This window comes from Elgaria multicarinata, chromosome 2, assembly GCF_023053635.1.
Source record: "Elgaria multicarinata webbii isolate HBS135686 ecotype San Diego chromosome 2, rElgMul1.1.pri, whole genome shotgun sequence".
Lineage (NCBI taxonomy): Eukaryota > Metazoa > Chordata > Lepidosauria > Squamata > Anguidae > Elgaria > Elgaria multicarinata.
Genome location: NC_086172.1, coordinates 53,081,053 through 53,101,953, shown reverse-complemented (window position 1 = coordinate 53,101,953; position 20,901 = coordinate 53,081,053). Strand labels below are relative to the sequence as shown.

The 20,901-nt window shown below is 40.1% G+C and overlaps 1 protein-coding gene across 1 annotated transcript in view; it reads right to left on the bottom strand.

Annotated features, from left to right (window-relative positions):
* NEB (nebulin) overlaps window positions 1-20,901 on the bottom strand; it is a 214,789-nt gene that overhangs the window by 112,614 nt on the left and 81,274 nt on the right. The window contains exons 67-83 of the mRNA XM_063116557.1: window positions 20,472-20,783; window positions 19,935-20,138; window positions 19,506-19,610; window positions 18,154-18,261; window positions 17,415-17,726; window positions 16,576-16,779; window positions 16,165-16,269; window positions 15,793-15,900; window positions 13,947-14,258; window positions 12,049-12,252; window positions 10,621-10,725; window positions 10,337-10,444; window positions 9,124-9,435; window positions 7,888-8,091; window positions 6,053-6,157; window positions 3,481-3,588; window positions 430-741 (exon numbers count right to left, since the gene is read on the bottom strand). Coding sequence (XP_062972627.1) covers window positions 430-741; window positions 3,481-3,588; window positions 6,053-6,157; window positions 7,888-8,091; window positions 9,124-9,435; window positions 10,337-10,444; window positions 10,621-10,725; window positions 12,049-12,252; window positions 13,947-14,258; window positions 15,793-15,900; window positions 16,165-16,269; window positions 16,576-16,779; window positions 17,415-17,726; window positions 18,154-18,261; window positions 19,506-19,610; window positions 19,935-20,138; window positions 20,472-20,783 — 3,228 coding nt within the window. The remainder of the gene's footprint in view (window positions 1-429; window positions 742-3,480; window positions 3,589-6,052; window positions 6,158-7,887; window positions 8,092-9,123; window positions 9,436-10,336; window positions 10,445-10,620; window positions 10,726-12,048; window positions 12,253-13,946; window positions 14,259-15,792; window positions 15,901-16,164; window positions 16,270-16,575; window positions 16,780-17,414; window positions 17,727-18,153; window positions 18,262-19,505; window positions 19,611-19,934; window positions 20,139-20,471; window positions 20,784-20,901) is intronic.

Below are 20,901 nucleotides of genomic sequence, written 5' to 3'. Positions count from 1 at the left end.
GGTGGGGTCAAGTGACATCACAAAAGGGGAAGTCCACCCCATCACATCATCTAGCCCATTACTTGGTCCAAGGTGGGCAACCTAGCCCCTGGACCAAAAGAAGACTCCCCATCATTGAAGAACCATTACCAAATGCCATGACAGATTAAAGAGACCAGTAAATAAAAATCTACAATGAAAAATATATTATTAGTGTGGGAGATGTCCTGGACTTTGATGACGTTGTGTAATGGACCCACAAACTTCCATGAGTGGCCAATCCCAAGTGTGCAATATATTGCTCATGTAAAGAAGTTCTACGTTTCATGGTCTTTTTGCTGTGGTGGTGATAGTTGGATCAACGGACAGATACATCCTCTTTTATTATTATAGATTAAGTAATTGTAATGAAACAATGAAAGATGTATTATTAATGAACTTTCTACTCACATCACTCTGTAGCTCGTAGGCTTTCTTGGCTTGGATGACATCATTCTGGTCAGGCAGACATATCCATTCATGCAGGTAGCGACGGTAATCAATATCACTAACCAGCTTCTGACACTTCTTGGCCAACAAGATGGACAGCATGTCCACTGGGCTGTTGAACTTGGTCTTAAACTTCTCAAAATGTTTCTTGTACTCCCTTTCACTCTGCAGTTTGGCCACATGAATAGCCAAGACCATCTTGGGATCATCATAGACATCCCGGCATCCCACATGGTGTCCCAGTTGCCTGCGGTAGCCTTCTTTGTACTTGTACTGGAAAGTACAAAAATAATCTCTTCAAAAATAAAATAATCACTTCTTTAAATCAAGTATGTAAGTCCACAATTTTAATTGAACTTCAAACCTTTAACGTTTCTGTTAGTCTTTAAAATTTATGCAAATTGCATATATGGTAAAAGTCTAATCTATTGCGTCAATAACTCTACTGAAACTGGGTTCAACGAGTAGATTGACTTATTTAAATGTAATGCTTCTGAGTACATTTTAAAATCATAACTAGATGCAACAGTACGTCTTTGAGAGGCCAAACTCTGAACATACTCAAAGGCACCCCATCCTGATATCGATGATTTCTCAAAAACTGAGGGAAGTACTCTGCGGATGCCCAGAAACAAGTTTGATAAAGGGGGGCAAGTGCCTGGCCCAGTCCCAGCCCTTCAGTACAGGCTCCTGGTGGAGCAATTCGTGGGTGAGAAGTGCGGGCTGAGGCAGTCCCAGCAGGCCTTGGCCAGAGTTGTGCGCATTCACTAAGAGCTGCTTACCTCCTCTCCTCAGCGATGCTACTCCTCGATGCTCCATCAAGGAGCAGCATCAGCAACAAGAAGAGGAATGCGCCTCTCATAAGACATGGGCACCTGAGGGCTGCCAAAGGCATGCTGGGAGGTGTAGTACTGGCATGTCACTATCTCTCAGTCCTAACTCAACCCCCACTTTCCTGACCTCTCGCTAACTGTCTTTGTTCTCCTTCTAACTGACTTTCCCCAACTGTCACTTACCCTGCCCACCATTCCATTCTAGCCTCAGCTGTCAGTCATTCCTCCATTCACTCTTCTGTTTCAATAGTAAAGTCAGGCTTTTACATAAAAATCATAAACTTTATTCAGTAATTCTTGCATCTGTCTTGGAATGTTGTGGTTTAGTTATATCAAGTAGGAAATGTAGTATAAAAATATCAAGTTAAAAGCCCTTGGAAAATATATTTTTTTAAAAAAAATCCACTTGACACTTAAAAGCCATTAATGCAAGCCTGCCTGGGAAAAATAAATCCTTAAGCAGAGTGCTACAACTAAGCTATCCCAGCACACCTCAGATGTGTTCAAAGATTAACTTGTTGTTTAGGGAGCTAGGCTTGTGCCTACAACTCCCAGCATGCCTTGGGTGGGAGGGAAGACTTATCAGGCTTTGGCGGCCATCATCTGGAAGTAGCTTGCCATCCTGGGCCTGAAGGGACAGTGCCTGGACTGGAGCAGAAAGGAAGGAGGTCACAGCTGTGGGTCCATCACCGATGGCAATGACCAAGCTATCCATGTAGTCAGTCAGCCAGCTCCCTCAGAGAGAGGGGTGGGGAAAGAAATTAATTTAATTTGTTTTAAAGTGACCTCACAGGCCTAGGACTGGCCTACCCTGCAGGGTTGTTGTGAGGGTAAGAGAAGAAAAAAAGAAATGAATTTAATTTGTTTTAAGTTATCTCACAGGCCTACCACTGGCCTGCTACTTTAAGATGATTACCTCGCAGACATATATCTTAGGAAACCCAAGCAACGCTGGGTAGAAACTTGAAATTTGGCATGCTGATAGGTCTGGCTGTAAAATCTAAAATCTGGCCAGAAAAATCTAAAAACACTAAATTTTGGATTTTAAGTATTTTTAAAAATTTAATAATAAAAAAACAAGGCTTATGCCTACAACTCCCAGCATGGCTTGTGTGGGACTCCCATGAGTTTTCTCTTGCCACCAAACTATGACTCATGGTCATGACCAGTACAAATTCCTATTATTCCTTCAGGACATTCCATAAATAAAAATTCTCCAGCAGGAGATATTGAAAATTGCTTTATCCTCTATATGACTCCATAGCAGTGTCATGTTATAAACACTATTCAAGGACCCGAGCAACGCCGGGCATATCAGCTAGTCAGTTAATAAAGCAGACATGATAAAAATGACATTTAATTGAAACAGACTAGCTAAACACAGTGACAATGGGTAAAAGCCAACACAAGTCCTACTTAGAGTAGACCCACTGAAATGAATGAGACTAAGTTTGTCATGACTCTAAATGCAGGGTATGTTGGGTTTTAACCATTGGGTTTATGGTGGCTCTTAGCAGGAATAGTCAGAAGTAACATTTCTGTGTTCAGAGATAGTATAGTTTTGCTGTGATAGTCTGGAGGTGACAGACTTGACCTTGGGGGAGCTAAGGGTGGCGACAGCCGACAGAAAGCTCTGGCGTGGGCTGGTCCATGAAGTCACGAAGAGTCGGAAGCGACTGAACGAATAAACAACAAATAGTTTTGCTTACCAGATATTAGAATTAGCAATGAGAGATGGATACCACCATCACACTCTGCTTGTGAACATCTACAAGCTGCTTCACATTTTACCCATCAGCCAGAGTCCACCAGTGTTGCTCATGTTTTTCATGATAAAGGGAAATGTATGTTTCCAGTTCACACAGTGAACTACAGCCAATTGCAATTTCCCAGCATGTGTTTAGGGATGCATGCTTCCCTTTCATCCTCATTCGCATGCCAAATCAATGGGACTTGCATCCGAGTAGACTCGTATAGGTTTGTACTATTAGTGGTTGTGATAAGCAGCTTGGTTTAGCTTAAGTACCAGAGTCAGTATTGGATACTGGACAGCGTGAGCACAAACGTGGCCCAATTTCATAAACTGCTCATTTGTTATCTGGAATTACTTTTGTGCTATTTGCTATGTAACACTTTAGGAAATAACCCTGCAGAATTATTATAAAACAGTAGACAGTACCTCGCTGGCAATATTTCTAGAAGCCTTGGCATGCTGGATTTCAATAGCATCCACTCTTAAGTCGTGACCTTTCCTCTTGGCTTCTTCCCAGCCTGATTGATAATGTTTCTGTGGAAGAAATAAACAATGCAGCCTCTATGTCAGTGTATGTCATATTAAAGGTTATTGAGTATTAGCTCATGTGCTTATTTCAACTAATGGTGCAACTTAAGTGATCGTTATGATAGGAAAATGTCACCATTTGTGTGTTTTTCCCCATGTTGACCTTCCATAGTAGAACATTTTTGCAAAGAATTCCACATGTAGTCAGATTTATATTTAAACACATTCATAGTTGGAGAGGAATTTATAGGCCATCAGATTCAGGCCTTAGTTCAATAAATACAGTGAAAAGAGTTAAAGGGATAACCAGGAGTGGATCTACACATAAGTGAATAAACCTCTTATAAACATTTTTATATGTTTATAAACATATAAAAATGTTTATAAACATATAAACATTTGAGCTCCCTAAGAAGGTTCGCTTGGCACCTACGTTATATGCTTTTAGATGCCAGGTGAAGACCTTTTTATTCTCCCAGCATTTTAACAGTCTATGAATAAATTTTAACTTGGTGTTTTAAATTTGTAATTTTGCATTGCTGCTCTTTTTATCTGGTTGAGCTTTTATATTGTATTTTATATTATGGTTTTATACTGTTGTTTTATACTTTGAATGTTTTTAATTTTTGTGAACCGCCCAGAGAGCTCCAGCTATTGGGCGGTATAGAAATGTAATAAATAAATAAATAAATAAATAAATAAATAATTTTAATTGCGTTTTCCGTCTTATCCCGCCACATGATGCTTGGTTTTTATCGTTTTATCACTTACTGTTCCTGTTGTTATATTTTCTGATCTTACCCGTAGAAGTAGCTGTATTTTCTGTAATGTGGCCTATTGTGTTGTTAAGAAACATGCCATTACTTTTAAATGCTTTCCCTTAGCCAATCACCCTCCTCAGGGGTGTTTCCTGTATTTCCCGCCCAAAGTGGCAGCCCTTTTAACTCTTTCTTGCCTTGTGTTCCTCTTTGCAGCCACAACTTCCCTTCCCCTTTCCATGATCTGCATGTGATGTAAATGGTTGAAATCAATAGGATTAATCCCCTAACCCTGCTGGAGGCTCCGTGCATGTGTATGGGCATTGTTCGATATGTGTTTACTCCGAAGTGAGACTCTCTCTGTTCAATGGGCTTTCCTCAAAGGGAAGCCAGCATGTAATATAAGCAGTAGAAATCAATGGGATTTACTTGAAAACAATCCCCTAACCCTGCTGGAGGCTCCCTCTGTCCCTCCCTCCCTCTCGGAGGAGGGGCAATGGAAGAAAACAGGAAGCGGGAGGAACAAACCGCGGACAGGGGATTTGAGGGGGAAACTATTAAAAATACATTGTGTGGCCCAGATCAGCGCATATCTATGGACAACACAATGGTAAGAAACGTTTTAATAAATACATGTGCCCGGGGACGTATAAAATCGTAATAAAACAATACGTTTAATGACTCAAAAAACAACGTTTTATATATGTGTGTAGATCCGGCCCAGCTTATTTTATAATAAAACATAAAACTAAATAATCATATTCACTACTATGTAAATTTATACTAAGGAAAAAGAATAGTCCCTAACATATAACACTATAGTTATATAGTTTGCTTCATCCACACTCCCAGTTACTTTGGATGAATATACCAGTAAATTCACAATTGATTATGAAGAAACTGAGATTGTAGCTATGAAAAGATTTATTTGTCTTTAAAAATGTTTCCCCAGTCAAGAGATAAGTCTGGAAATGGGGCTACATCAATTCAGAAACAAACTAAGTACAAACTGCAAAGATATGAAATACTGTAATATTATACATGGATGGTCAGAAAGACACATTGCTAATGATTTATTCCAATGTATTTTGAGGCAAAAATACTGTTTACCAAGGGATACAATTTTATATTGTCTCTAGAAGTGTGATGCTCATGAATGGAATCTGGTCAAAGAGTTTTGTTGTGAACTGTTAACAGTGGATCTTTATTGGGACTGTAAAGGCTTATGGCTAATTACTGGACTTACTGCAATAAAAGGTTTTACGGCTTGTGCTTTGCCTCTGAGAAGTTCCGACAGTAAGTTACAACTGGGGACACTTGCTGGCACCACAAAAGTCATTTCAAGAAACTACATTAAACAAAACCTAATTTACTAAGAGAGAACACTAAATGATATTCCCCAAATAAGAAAGCTTTTGGCTTGGAACCCATGGATGTAAGCTATCAACAGTCTCATATATATTTGGTTTTACACTTCCATGTGTTTGCTTCAATCTAGGGAACCATAAAGGGAGTGGAAGTTTGTTACTGACGGCTACTTAAAATAAGTTGCTACTTAAAGAACTGAATGGGAATTTCATATGCTCCCTATGTGGCTTTCTCAATTTCAATCATAAAGTAATTTCAATTGAAAGTCAAATCTCACCCAGATTTGTGAGAAAGGTCAACACTTCTGCACAGAGAAATTCATTTTTAATTTTTTAATTACTTACTTTGCTGACGTTCAAAGCATTCGCTTTGGACAGAACCATCTCAGGAGTATCAGCTGGAAGGGTGAACTGCGTCTTCTCTTTATCCCAGAGTTCACGATATAATGCCTAATGAAACAAACCAACAAGTCAACAAACCACAGTCATTCTGTTTTAATATACTATACTACATTATAATATGCTGTTTAGTATATAATAATACCTTCTAATACATAATAATGCTTAATTCGGAGTTACCCACATTGTTGTTCAAATAATGTCAAAGCTACTACGGATCAATGGAGTTTCAGATGACATATCCTAACTTGAATCAAAGGGATCAATTCATTATGGCTTCCTTCTTTAAACCAAGGGAGGGGACCGCACACAGAAATCTTTCCTGCAGTTCCTATTGTCAAAGAATCAAACCAGTATTCATGCTAAAAAGTGTCCATTCTCTTCAGCAATGAAAAATGCTGCTATCTTTCCGGCGCCAGGTTAAGACTTTCCTCTTTGCCCAGGCATATGGCAGCACATCTTAATCACCCACATGTTTAGTTTTTTTAACAGCTTTTAATGCTTTATGTGTGTATGTTCTGTATTTTAGAATTTTAAATTTTGTATACTCGTTTTTATCTTAATTTTAGAATTTCTGTAAACCGCCCAGAGAGCCCTGGCTATGGGGGTGGTATATAAGTGTAATAAAATAAATAAATAAATAAATAAATAAAACATGAAGCAAAATTCTTTACCACCACACACTGTTTTCTCCTGTGTATACAAGTCTATTCTTCAAATCCCAGCCATAATGTTCTTGTTTCTCTCCATTTCACGTATAACTATGAAACAGATATTGAACCAAAGTGGAAGCTGATACTCCCAACTACTAAGCACCAGTACAGATATTACTGAAGTTCATTAACCCTCCTTACAAACAGGTTGCCTGATGGCCAAGATAGACATTACTATAAATCTGTGTCTAGAAGCTATATCTTTGTTTGACTTCAGAGGGATTTAAAGAGGCCACCAGTGAGGGAGGAAGCAGCAGCCAGGCACCTCTCCACCATGCCTGGGTCCAGCTCCAGCTGAGAGCCCCCTCCCTCCTGCTACCAACTGTCTCTGGAGAGGCCACCAGTGAGGGAGGAAACAGCAGTCAGGCACCTCTCCACCGTGCCTGGATCCAGCTCCAGCTGAGAGCCCCCTCCCTCCTGCTGTCAGCTGTCTCTGGAGAGGCCACCAGTGAGGGAGGAAGCAGCAGCCAGGCACCTCTCCACCGTGCCTGGGTCCAGCTCCAGCTGAGAGCCCCCTCCCTCCTGCTACCTACTGTCTCTGCAGAGGCCACCAGTGAGGGAGGAAGCAGCAGCCAGGCACCTCTCCACCGTGCCTGGGTCCAGCTCCAGCTGAGGGCCCCCTCCCTCCTGCTGTCAACTGTAACTGCTGAACTTTGCAACTAAGATTGTAGTGCCCGAATTTGCTTTCCTTTTCCCCCAACTCCTCCTCCCTCCCAATCCCCTTTCCTTTTGTGTCATGCCTTTTAGATTGTAAGCCTGTGGGCAGGGACTGTCAAGAAATACTTTTGTAAGCCACCGTGAGAGCCTTTTTTGGCTGAATGGCGGCATAAAAATCCTTAAATAAATAAATAAATAAATAAATAAAATGACCTTAAATGACAACATTGACGGCCTTAAGCAACTACTCATGGCAGGCTATTAAAACCAAAGAAGCATAATTTTGGAGCTTAGTATTTCCATATCTCCTTCTTGACCCCAAGGTATCCACACATCTGCAATACATTCCCCTCACATTCCAAAACAATTCAGATTCCTGGAGACCAAAGGGCTAATAGAATGTTTCCTTACCCCACTCTGAAGTAGAGCATTGGCCTTAGCCAAGACAATCTCTGGGGAATCAACAATAGCGGTGAATTTCACTGTGTCTGGTCGCTGGCGGTAGAGTCTGTCATTCAGGATCTCCTGGGCCTTCTTCACTTTTAGGACTTCCAAAGCACCATCTGCTATCCAACCGATACCACGCATCCATTCCATGTCTGACTTGTACACATTCTGTGAAAAAGAAGAAATATGTATTTCCTAACTAGGCATATTTAACCTTGAGAAGAGAAGACTGAAAAGAGACATGATAACACTCTTCAAGTACTTGAAAGGTTGTCACAGAGAGGAGGGCCAGGAACTCTTCCTGATCCTCCCAGAGTACAGGACACGGAATAATGGGCTCAAGTTACAGAAAGCCAGATTCTGGCTGGACATCAGAAAAAACTTCCTGACTGTTAGATTAGTATGACAATGGAAACAATTACCCAGGGAGGTAGTGGGCTCTCCCACATTAGAGGCATTCAAGAGGCAGCTGGACAGGTATGCTTTAAGGTGGATTCCTCTAATGAGCAGGGGGTTGGACTCGATGGCCTTATAGGCGCCTTCCAATTCTACTATTCTATGATTCTAAGTTAAAATCTGTACTCGAGGGTGAGTAGGAAGTCATCTAAGCTAATTGTCCTTTGTGGGAGTGAAAGCTTTCATTCAAACTCCTTTGCCTACTATGATTTCAACACCTATTTGAACTTTCGTCTAGTAAATGGGGCAGCCAGAACATATAGGGGGCATTGGATCTGGCCAACCAACTCTAAGCCGAACTCCTAATCATAGATTCTTCACTAAAAACCTTTCTAGTTCTTATCAGTGTCCACCACCTCACACTCCCATGTATCTGAACTATTTCATGTACATGCAAAGACTAGATATTACTACAACCCTACTACCAGGCCCTATTACTCTACCAGTAAAGTCCTAAACATATTGACTCAAAAGTCCCACTGAACTTAATGCGGCTTAATCAACCCCTAGTCATTGTGTTTAGGACTACAAATCCCATTCAGTAAATTACCAGGACATAGGAAGCTGTCTTTACACCAGATACACTATTTGTTCATCTTAGCCACAACTGTGACTGGCAACACTTCACCAGCACCTCAGTCAAAAACTGAACCTGGGATCTTCTGCATGCAATGTATGTGGTCTACAACTGAACTATGGTTCCCCTCCCACAGACACAATCATTTCACATTTGCTTTTACATACATCACTCTGTAGTTCATATGCTTTCTTCGCCTGAATGACATCATTCTGGTCTGGCAGGCACGTCCATTCATGCAAGTATCGGCGATAATCCACATCACTGACCAACTTCTGACAGTTCTTAGCCAACAAGATTGACAGCATGTCAACAGGGCTATGGATCTTTGTTTTCCACTTCTCAAAGTCTTGCTTGTACAACCTGTCACTCTGAATCTTGGCTGCATTTATAGAACACATCATCTTGGGATCATCTTCAACGCTTCGGAACCCAACACAGTGCCCTCTCTGCTTCTCATATGCTAGTTTGTATTGATACTAGAAGAGAGAAATGACAAACTTTAGAGCTATTCCAAATATTACTTCAAAAGATAGTTAATAATGAAAACAAAACTAAGGATATTAAAACAATTAAAGCTCAAATTGGTAAAATTTCAAACTGTTTCAGCCTCCATGAAACAGCACAAGCAATTTACACATGCAGTTTTTGGAACAGTTTTCTAACCCAACCAAAATTTAAATGAGCCCCAGGTTAGCACAATGTGCCAAAACAAATCCATCTCTGCTGTGTAAGAAGAGGACTTTATTATTATTATTATCTCTGTTTTCTCACTCGTGGCGGGTTTTTCAGACGGACATGATGGGCTTTGCCAGGTCATGCTGTCTTTTACTGATTCAGGAATTTCCTGACTATTGAGCATGTTTTAAGTATGACTGCATTCTGGATGCTGGTGTGGATATATTTTGCTATGCCCAGTTTCTGAAGGTTTTATGTATAGTTTTTTGGTGTGATGCCAGTGAATAATTAATGGAATAATTGTGACCTTTTCCTGTTGCCAGAGTTCTTTAACTTCCATGACCAGTGATGTATACTTTTCTCTCTTTTCCTACAACATTTTTGTCATTAGGTATTGTTATGTTGATGAGGTATGTATTTTTTTTTGTCTATAACTGTTATGTCTGGTTGTTTGCAAGGTATTGTCTTGTCTGCATGAATTGTTCTGTATATTTTATGATCGGCATTTTCCAAGTTTGTTTCTGGTTATTGTTATTGTTGTTGTTGTTGTCGTCGTCATCATCATCATCATCATCATCTCTATACAGTATCATAACCTAAGCACTTTGGGTGGTTTACAAAGGTCAATGCCTAATATATGCCTCAGTACAAGGGTATGTACTTGCATTTTTAGTAGAGTCTGACATTGTTGCATCTACTTACATCACTAGCTATATCTCTTGATGCTTTTGCAGATTTAATTGGAATTGCATCAGCTCTCAGGTCATATCCTTTCTTCTTAGCCTCTTCCCATCCTTGGATGTAAAGTCTCTATATAGAGGGTGATGAAAAGTACATGAATATAAATTCACTGACATATAATTTAAGCTGACACTTTTAAAATTGTGTATTATGGTTCTTAGAAATTGTATTTGGGAAGTGAAAATAATCCCTAAATTATTACAAATTCAGATTTTTAAAAGAATATTCTTTAAACATGCTCTTACATGGCTAATATTGGCTGAGTTTGCCTTTGCCAGCATAATCTCTGGAGTATCCGGCATGACATGAATGGTTGTTTTATCAGCATCCCAGGCTCCAGTGTATAACCGCTATGGGGAAGCAGGGGAAAATGTTAATATTTTCTCTTAAGGCATGCAGTTTTAGCATATAAACAGAAGAAACTGATGCTAGTGCTACTGTATTCATAACTCCCCAAAATGTTATTTAAATATAAACCCCTACATATATATTTTTTGCAGATTACTTAACTAGGGGCATTTCCACGATATATGTTTCCCACAAAATACACAAGGACATAAGCAAAAACATTTTCTCTAAGAATTTAAAGACTCCCCTGTCAGAATGTCTGTCAGGTTTATCCCCTCAGAAGGGGAAACTATGCCTAAAAGTTTCATCCAATTCTGCCAAGAAAATTAATTATTCAATTTTAAATTATTTTAGGTCATCTTTAAAGGAAGAACTTGAAGAAGTAAACTAAAAAAGTTGAAGCAACCATTCAAACTGGAAAGACACCAAGCACAAAAGCCCCTGAACCTATATGCCTGAAATTCGCTTCATCCACTCAGAAAGGGCTATGTGCCTGTAATTTTCATCCAATTCTGTCAAAAAGTAAAGAAAGTATAGCAGTTTGTTCATTTCCCTCAGTATACCAACTAGGGCAGGATCTACACTACTGCTTATAATGGTTTATAATGGTCATGACAACTGTTCAGGCCCAGGACACATTACTTATACCGTTTTCATAACGTTTTAAAAGTGTTATATCCTGCTTGGTGTAGATTGGGTCGAGGAGACAGAAAGTCTTCGGTTTTCTAAAGCAAGGTTCCACTTTGCACCCAAAGCAAAGCAAGTCATATCCAAAGAGGTCCAAGTCTAATCAGCCCACTTTCCAAACCAATTCTTGTCTTTGGTGCACACTTCAAAAAGCTACTTCTTTTGCTTGTTTGTTTTCATGTTCTTTTGAGTGCCAAAAATGCCTCCTGGTTTTGGTTTTTTTTGCTATGTGTTTTGAATGCATTCTGAATCTTTCAGTTCTATTCTTCTTAGTTCAATTTTCCTTCTTTCTTGTCCTCACATTCCTTGTCCTCATTGCCCTTTATTCCTACTAGTTGTGATACCCCCATGTTATTTTGAAGTCATGGACGTTTGTAAAAGAAAACCACATGGGTTGTCACAGCCAACTGGATTTATGCCAGAAAGGACAAGTGAAGCAACTTGCAAGGGAAAGGGAAAAGAAGGGAAATGGCATCAACAGGAAATAGCAGCTAAGAAAACAAAAGGACATGGATGGCAGCAAAATGACATGAATATTGAGTTTAAAAATGGTATTCTGTTTGGCATTGTTGATTTCTGTTGTTCTCTAAGCAAATGAGAACAGCACAAACCTAGTAATGCCTCAGCAGAAACCTCACCTTGTTCATGGTCTCAGCATTATGTTTTGCCAACTCCATCTCCAAAGAATCTGTGATGCTGGTAAACTTCATTTGATCAGGTGGTTGCCGGTATTTCCTGTCACTTAGGATTTCTCCAGCTCTCTTCACCTTCTCAATTTCTAAGGATCCAGAAGGAATCCACCCAATGCCTTTCAGCCATTCCAGATCTGATTTGTAAAGAGTCTGAAAAATAAATAGAGATTTGGGAGGCATTTAGAGAAGATATCAAGTTCATATACGATGCAACAACTTTGGGGAAACAGTGTCTGGGTTCCAAACAATAATGGACAAACTGATCCTTTCACAATTCACAATTGGCTTCCCATGTTAGGAATCAAAGTTTATAAATGACAATGAAAGTTCTCTGTCTTTATGGGGATTTCAAAGTAGTTTCTAAGTTTTGCCCATGTGCATCACCAAAATGTATCTTGGGAACGTGACACGCACAATATGGTGTTGTTTTCTGCCCAGTGCAACATGACATCATACATCCAAATGCATTCCTTCTCTGATTGGGTGTTAATGTGATTTGTTTACAATAGTAAAATTGACCTGGAGCCACAGGTGAAGGCAGTGACTACAGAAGCAGAACAAGCCTAAGGAGCTACAAAATCACAGGACTTGGCCCATTCCAGACCCCATCGAGGAGGAGATAGCCGACTTTGGCTGCTGAATCATGCCCACAAAGATGCAGCCCACAAAGATGGGCTTAATTAGGTGCAAAACAGCACTTAATTAATAAATAACCTCAGTTTGAATTACAAAAATATTAAAGTTTGTTGGGTCAGAGTCAGGGCTTGTTATACATTCAGGAATTCCAAACCTACTAGATTCAACTTACAAATCATCTAATTTCAAGTTTCAGTTGCTTGAAATAACATTGACAAGTTATAAAGCACAAATAAATAATATATTATGCATACTCAAGGAACATTACTAGCAGTTACAACCACCCTCTAACTACTACTGCCACAACTAAATATTTCCTGAATTCTGTAGCAGAATGGAAATCAAAAGGTTAGAATTCCTAAAAGTGTGTGTGTGTGAGTTATAAAATTAAACATGATTTTAAAATTCTGTTCATAAAACTGCTTTGATTTTTTTTATTTTAGAATGCACAATTATCTAACCACACAATTGACATTTTCATAATAAAAATATTTTGCATGCTTTTAAAAATTGGATTAAGAGTATGTCCCAATTAAAAAGAAAATCCGTAACCCATTCATCTTTACTTATTACAGGATGACTCTCAGGCCTTAGCTAGACCTAAGGTTTATTCTGGGATCATCTCTGCCTGCTCCCAGGATATCCTGTGTGTCATTTACATGAACAGGGATGACCCTGGCGGGACAATCCCGGAATAAACCTTAGGTCTAGCTAAGGCCTCAGTTGAATATATGAACAGTCTCCACCCAAAAGTAATGTGCTGGAGTTGACACTAGATGATAAAAAAGTTCTAATTGTGATGATTAATCTGTGATGCCTGATTTATGCATGTGTGATGTGATCCTATGACACATTAGGTTATATCCAATCGGTGTCCCTCCATTGATGCTCCTTGACCTAGCAAAGCTTCCATCAGTGGAATGGAGAGGGAGGCAATATTCATCTACTCTTCCTGCAGTCTTTCATCACTCACCAAAATCTGTTCCAGAGGCTTGAGTAAGCCTTTGGAACAGAATGGGAGGTGTCATGGAACTCCATGTATGTGTGAGTGTGGAAACTACAGAGATGTCTGCCCACCCCATTCCACTGACGGAAGCCTCTGCTACATTAAAGACATTCCGTCAGCAGAAGGAAACCAATGGGATACAATCTGTTCCATTAAATTCCACATATTCATTTGCTGTATGTATTTTGCGCATCATACTCACATCACTCTGTAGTTCATAGGCCTTTCTAGCTTGAATGACATCATTCTGATCTGGCAGACATGTCCACTGGTGCAGGTAATTGCGGTAGTCGATATCGCTGACCAGTTTCTGGCAATTCTTAGCCAGCAAGATCCCCAGCATATCCACAGGGGAGGAATACTTGGTCTTCCATTTCTCAAAGTCTTTCTTGTATTCCCTCTCACTCTGCATCTTGGCTACATTCATAGAATGCATAATTTTAGGGTCATCCTCTACGCTGCGTGCTCCCACATGGTGTCCAAGTTGCTTGCGATAGCCTTCCTTATATTTGTACTGAAATAAATGCCAATGTGTAAGTCAACTACCCAGAAGAGTACTTAATCAAGTAACTGCATTAGAAAAAACCCTCCTTGTGGGCTAACTCTATAGGAGTGAGAACTAGGATTATGGTAAGTGGTCCATGATTCCTTCCCAAGGATATGGATCAAAATGTTTAGTTCATGAAAATGGTTTCACACATCACCTTCACATATTGCTATTTGTTTCTAGTGATTTGCCTCATTTAATTTGGTTCTTCTCCATCCTTACTATTCCTAAGTAAAGTGTCAGTCCTTCAGAAGATCCTAATTTGGAGGAGATTGTTACACTATTTTTCCCAGCTAGACATTATCTCCGGTTTCTTTTTCTATCTTTTGCCATCTATGTTCTCCCCTTCATTTCTCGTTGATTATACATATTTATTTATTGCATTTATATACCGCCCCATAGCCGAAGCTCTCTGGGTGGTTTACAAAAGTTCTCTTTTGGCAAAGAATGTTTCTTTCGTCAAGCATATATACTTCTATGGATGGGATTCAAAGACCTATTTTAGGCAGTCCCAAGGTCTTGGTGGGTTGTTTTTTAACTCCATACCCCCACAAGTTCCCACAGTTTTAGAAGTACTTTGTTAAATGGCACTGGAGTGGGTGGGGGGCTTTCATAGACCAGAGCACCACAGCCTTCTGTATGTACAGAACTAGTTGCATAGTTCTTTAGATCCCAATCTACATTAACACATCTGTATTTATTCTCCAGTGTTTATACCATTTTAAAAATATGCTTTGGAGCTTCCTTCACTTCTCAAGCCTATGAGCGTCATCAGATAGGTGGATTTTCCCATTTCCCTACCGTAGCTATGTCCTCCTGCTGCTGCCCTACAATAGTGACGGTCTCTTTACATGGGGAGAGAAAGAGGAAGCAGCAACAAATATGTGGCTCATTCAAGGGGTATTTGTATTGCACCTCTTTTCCAGCATACAGCAGGAAATGGCGGCACATTCCATTTTAAAAGAAAGACGGATTAAAAGGGGTCTATTTTGCAACAGAAAAATAAACGGAAGAAGCAGGAGGGGTGCAGGAGGCAGACAATGTCGTCTAAAGGACATGCGGACATCCGTAATTGGGCAGTAGTGAGTGTGCGATAAAATGCTCATCTGATGACACTCCCTATCAACCGGCAATTTGCAGCCTTTCAATATTTATGATACTAATCATGCATTTTCTCTGGCATTATTTTTTCTATACTCTCTCCTTACTGGGGATAAAGAATCATACTGCTGTATTTCATTCCCCTAACTCACAGGATGAATTAGTCTTTTAATAAATGAACCGCCCAGAGAGCTCCGGCTATTGGGCGGTATAGAAATGTAATAAATAAAATAAATAAAATAAATAAAATTAAATCATCATAGAAATTCTCAGTCAAGTACCTTCGTTCACAGGCATTATATGCAGAGCAGTTTACTCATTCTTTAGAACACAGCCTACAATTTGCACTGTTTTTAAAAGCAAAAATTATTGCTATATACGGAACCAAATGGCTACATACATCGCTGGCAATATTTCTGGATGCCTTGGCAGCTTGAATTGGGATAGCATCCACACGCAGGTCATAGCCTTCCTTCTTTGATTCCTCCATAGCCAGTTTGTACAATTTCTGTGAGAAAGAAGGACATTTTTTACTTCAGCGTTATCCAAACTGACTTCTTTCAAGTTGCAAATATATAAAATTTCTCTTAATTTCCTGGGGTGCAGTTCAGAACTTGGCTGTGCTGCATTGACAAAAAAACTTCCAGGGCAACTGAGGCAACTGAACCCAACATACCATAGTGATACTATGGCATTGCTTGGGATTGGCTGGAACAGGCACCATCTTTCTTGGTATGTTTGGTAGAGCTCTTTTGTTCATCCTGATACTCACCTCACTATAGTTTAGTTTGTTGAGTTTTGATAGCACGATTTCAGGAGTGTCTGGCATAACATGGATTGTAATCTTGTCTTTATCCCAAGCTTCAGTATACAAGCGCTGTGGAATAGCATAAGCACAAGAGTTAGCTGATATAACAACAATCATTCAGTAATCTTAATGTTTTTACAAAGCGGGCCTCCTGTGAAATCAAATTCAAATGGCTTACTGGGAGAAAATATTAGAGCCAGTGTACTATAGCAGTTAGGGCAGTGAGCTAGGGCTAGAAAATATCAGGTTCAAAACTTCACTCAGTCATGAAGGTCACTGAGTGACCCTTGGCCAATAATTATCTCTCAGCCTAGCCCTACCTCACAAGATTGCTGTGATTATCTCCAGTAATTGAGATACGTAATTGGTGCTCACCTTATTCATTGTTTCTGCATTATGCTTCGCTAAAGCCATTTCTAGAGAATCTGTCACACTGGTAAACTTGAATTTGTCCGGTGGCTGACGATATAGCTTTTCGCTTAGGATCTCTCCGGCCTTCTTGGCTTTTTCAACATCCAGTGAACCAATGGGGACCCAACCAATGCCTTTCATCCACTCAAGGTCTGCCTTGTAGCAATTCTGTGAACACGAAAATCGAGAAGAAGACAACTTAGCACTCTAGCCAACCATCACTTTAATCATACGTGGTAATGCTGAGGGAACACACGCCACAATCCTGGGAATGGCCCCATGAGTGGAGGAACTTTGACTTCATTTTGTGAAGGAGCAGAAACACTGCTTTCAAAGTGTCCACACGCGAAAAGATGTTGTTTGAGATGGAAAACAAGCAGAAAAAGCCCAAAGCCTCAGAGGGGCCTGGTGGCTCTTTAGATTAGGGTAATCGTGTGTGTGTGTGTGTGTGTGTGTGTGTGTAATTTACGTCATACTTTACACAGACACACAGACACAGTAGACACACAGTATGGCAGCAATTTGTGATGGAGCTGTTCCTCTGCTATTTGCTTGTGCTGCTACTTCATATGTTCCAAATTTGAGATGTGAAACTGAACACTTTTGGAATAGGAACAGGGGAAGGGAATAGAACAATGTGGGGGAAGGGGAAGATTCAGTTCCACTTACCTACAGTATGTGCCCCTTTGGGTGTAAAAGAATAGATTCCCACCATTTGATACATATTTGGGACAGACAGGTGAGTAAACAAATGTGGCTGCCCCTGTCATGTCTAGTTTGGTCCTAACATAAATGGTACTCACATCACTCTGTAGCTCATAGGCCTTTCTAGCTTGAATGACGTCATTCTGATCTGGCAGACACGTCCACTGGTGCAGGTAATTGCGGTAGTCGACCTCACTGACCAGTTTCTGGCAATTCTTGGCCAGCAAGATCCCCAGCATATCCACAGGAGTGGTATATTTGGTCTTCCATTTCTCAAAGTCTTTCTTATATTCCCTCTCACTCTGCATCTTGGCTACATTCATAGAATGCACAAGTTTAGGGTCATCCTGGACACTACGTGCTCCAACGTGGTGCCCAAGCTGTTTGCGATAGCCTTCCTTGTATTTATACTGTTGGCAAGAATAATAAGCAGATTAAAACATGACTTTTTATTTAGACAGTGATTCAAAAGTTGAGGTTAAAGTGAAGTCTACATGCTGGATTAAGTGGGTTCTCACAAAACATGCTGCTTGTGATGGCTTTATTTGTATTTGTATCTCTGAAAGCTTTAGCAGCCCTCCAGATGTGATGGACTACAACTCCCATCATTGTCAGCCAACATGGCCATTGGGGAAATGATGGGAAATGTAGTCCAACACATTTGGAGAACCAGGTTGGGGAAGGCTGATGTACATAATTGAGATGTAAGTTTAAGTCCCATTAAACTTAAGAGGGAAGACTTCCTTGTATATATACTGTAGTTGAGATCTAACTGTTCATGTGGAACCTTTTCCATAAGGAAGAACTCATTTTAGAGTGAACAAAATCACTACTCACATCACTGGCAATATTTCTTGATGCCTTGGCAGCTTGGATTGGAATTGCATCAATTCGCAAATCATAGCCTCTCTTCCTCGCCTCTTCCAGGGAAAGTTTATAAAGACTCTTTTAAAAAGAGAAGGAGATTAATTGAAATACAGTTATAAATGAAGATTAAATGTTTCCTTCCTTCCTTTGTGAGGGAGGCTGAATAGACAGGTAGAATGTAGAACTAGAAGTATTATTATATGAACTTTTCAAAGTAATTTTGGTAAGACACAGGGGTAGAAGTATTTTGTTCAGAGATGATACCACACCTATTCAGGTGTTCCAGCCATTATATCACCAGAATCAACTGAATATCCCTTAGCCTCCCACTTCCCAATAGTTTTCTCTGAGATGCCATGGATGAAACAGAGTGATCAGGCTGAGGACTGAGCTTCCTGTGGCACTTAGGATGCAGAAGGAAAGTGCATTTATCTCCTCATCTACATGGAACTCCATAGCCAGCTGAGTGTTCAAACTGTCATTGTAGGGGTAAGCACTTTCCTCTGATGATGAACCCAGAAGAACTCCTTTGACCAGGCTAAAGGCTTGCCTTAGGACTGGTGGAAATGAGTTCTCTCCTCCTCCAATCCCAGAGCAAGTTGTATATCACTAAATGGTCATCTATTTGGTAAGTGAGAGAAAAAGTGGCTGCCCAGTGATTGTCTGACACAGGAATTTTAGACTATGGCTGGGGAACAGGCAAACCATCAGTCAGCTCTGGCTGCAGAGCATCTCTGTCTGGCCCACTGGCCCTTCTTTGTAGGCCCTGCCCCCTCCTCAAAGTCCCATCCCTCATTGATCTTGCTGTGTCCCTTCTTAACTATGCCGTGGTTGATAACTGGCCTCTTGTTTCAGCGAAGTTTTGACATTTGATATGCAGAAATTAGCAGGTGTGACTTCTTATGACATTAACCTAAACATTATCACCTGTGAATGGCTGATAATTTGAACAGCTATTAAAGAAGTAGCTACTACAGAGCCTGGATTGAATGCTGACAACCTGGCTGACACACCTTAAGCCAGCCAAAAATTATCATTAACAGGTATCACTGGATGATAACCTCTTCTTCCATAATCAAATCTTATTTATTATTTATTTATTTATTTATTTATTTATTTTATTACATTTATATACCGCCCCCCAGCCGAAGCTCTCTGGGCGGTTTACAACAATTAAAAATAGTAAACATTAAAAGTACACAAAAAAATTTAAAAACATAAAAACAGTATAAAAACAACAACAGTATCCATTTTCAAATCTTCTTCTTTGCACAGTGGTCTCATCTGATAATCAAAGTTTAATTCACCTTGAGTTAGCTCACCTCACTGTAGTTGATCTTGTTTTGTCTGGCCAATGTGATTTCAGGGGTGTCGGGCATGATGTGGATTTGAATCTTGTCGTTATTCCATGCTTCAGTGTACAAACGCTGCAACAACAACAAATTCAAGTAAGGAAAAAAGCCAACGGAATTGAACCATCTTATGGTCCCTTGTTTCTCCCTCCCTCCACTCTAAGGAGGAACATTGCACCAGGTACGGATGCTAATAAAAGAAGGCTGTGCTGGAGAACATGACCACAGCAACCCTACTGGTGGTGGCAGAGAAATCCAAAGGCGGATGAGCAACCTCTTCCAAAGTCCTGCTAAGACTCATGCCAGCAGTCCAGGAGGGAGGGAGGGAGGAACAACATTTGTCTCCCCTTTTTCCTGTTCCAGGATGCATGATTTTTGTTTGCTCATTTGTTTGCTCACCTTATTCATTGTTTCTGCATTATGCTTGGCCAAAGCCATTTCTAGAGAATCTGTCAAACTGGTAAACTTGAATTGGTTCGGTGGCTGACGATACAGCTTTTCACTTAGGATCTCTCCAGCCCTCTTCGCTTTTGTGACATCCAGTGAACCAATAGGGACCCAACCAATGCCTTTCATCCACTCAAGGTCTGCCTTGTAGCAGTTCTGTGAACAAGCACATTAATAAGTTCTTTAATGAGGATTTATAGTCCAGTATCCCAAATAGCTCACAAAGCATTTTCTCTCTCATTCTAAGAACTGCACTTAGCTCCTATAACATTGGGTTATGTAGCTTTGCTTTGTGTTGAGGGGAAATTCGTAGGTCACATAAGCCATTTGCTCAAAAGAGAAAATATCTGGCTCCTCTTAGATAGTCTTGGAAACATTTCAACAAACAAAAGGATAGACCAAATCTTGCATACTTCCCAAAGAAGCAAGTTATTTGTTCTTTACTTTTCATCCCTAATAAATTTGAATTAGTCCCACTTCAATACTCACATCGCTCTGTAGTTCATAAGCCTTTCTAGCATGGATGACATCATTCTGATCTGGCAGACATGTCCACTGGTGCAGGTGATTGCGGTAGTCGACCTCACTGACCAGTTTCTGGCAATTTTTGGCCAGCAAGATCCCCAGCATATCCACAGGAGTGGTATATTTGGTCTTCCATTTCTCAAAGTCTTTTTTATATTCCCTCTCACTCTGCATCTTGCCGACATTCATAGAATGCACAAGTTTAGGGTCATCCTGTACGCTGCGTGCTCCAATATGGTGCCCAAGCTGTTTGCGATAGCCTTCCTTGTATTTATACTGTTGGTAAGAATAATAAGCAGATTAAAACATAACTTTTTATTGGACAGTAATTCAGAAGTTGAGGTTATGGTCTAGATTCTAGACTAAATGGTTTCTCACAAAACAAGCTGCTTGT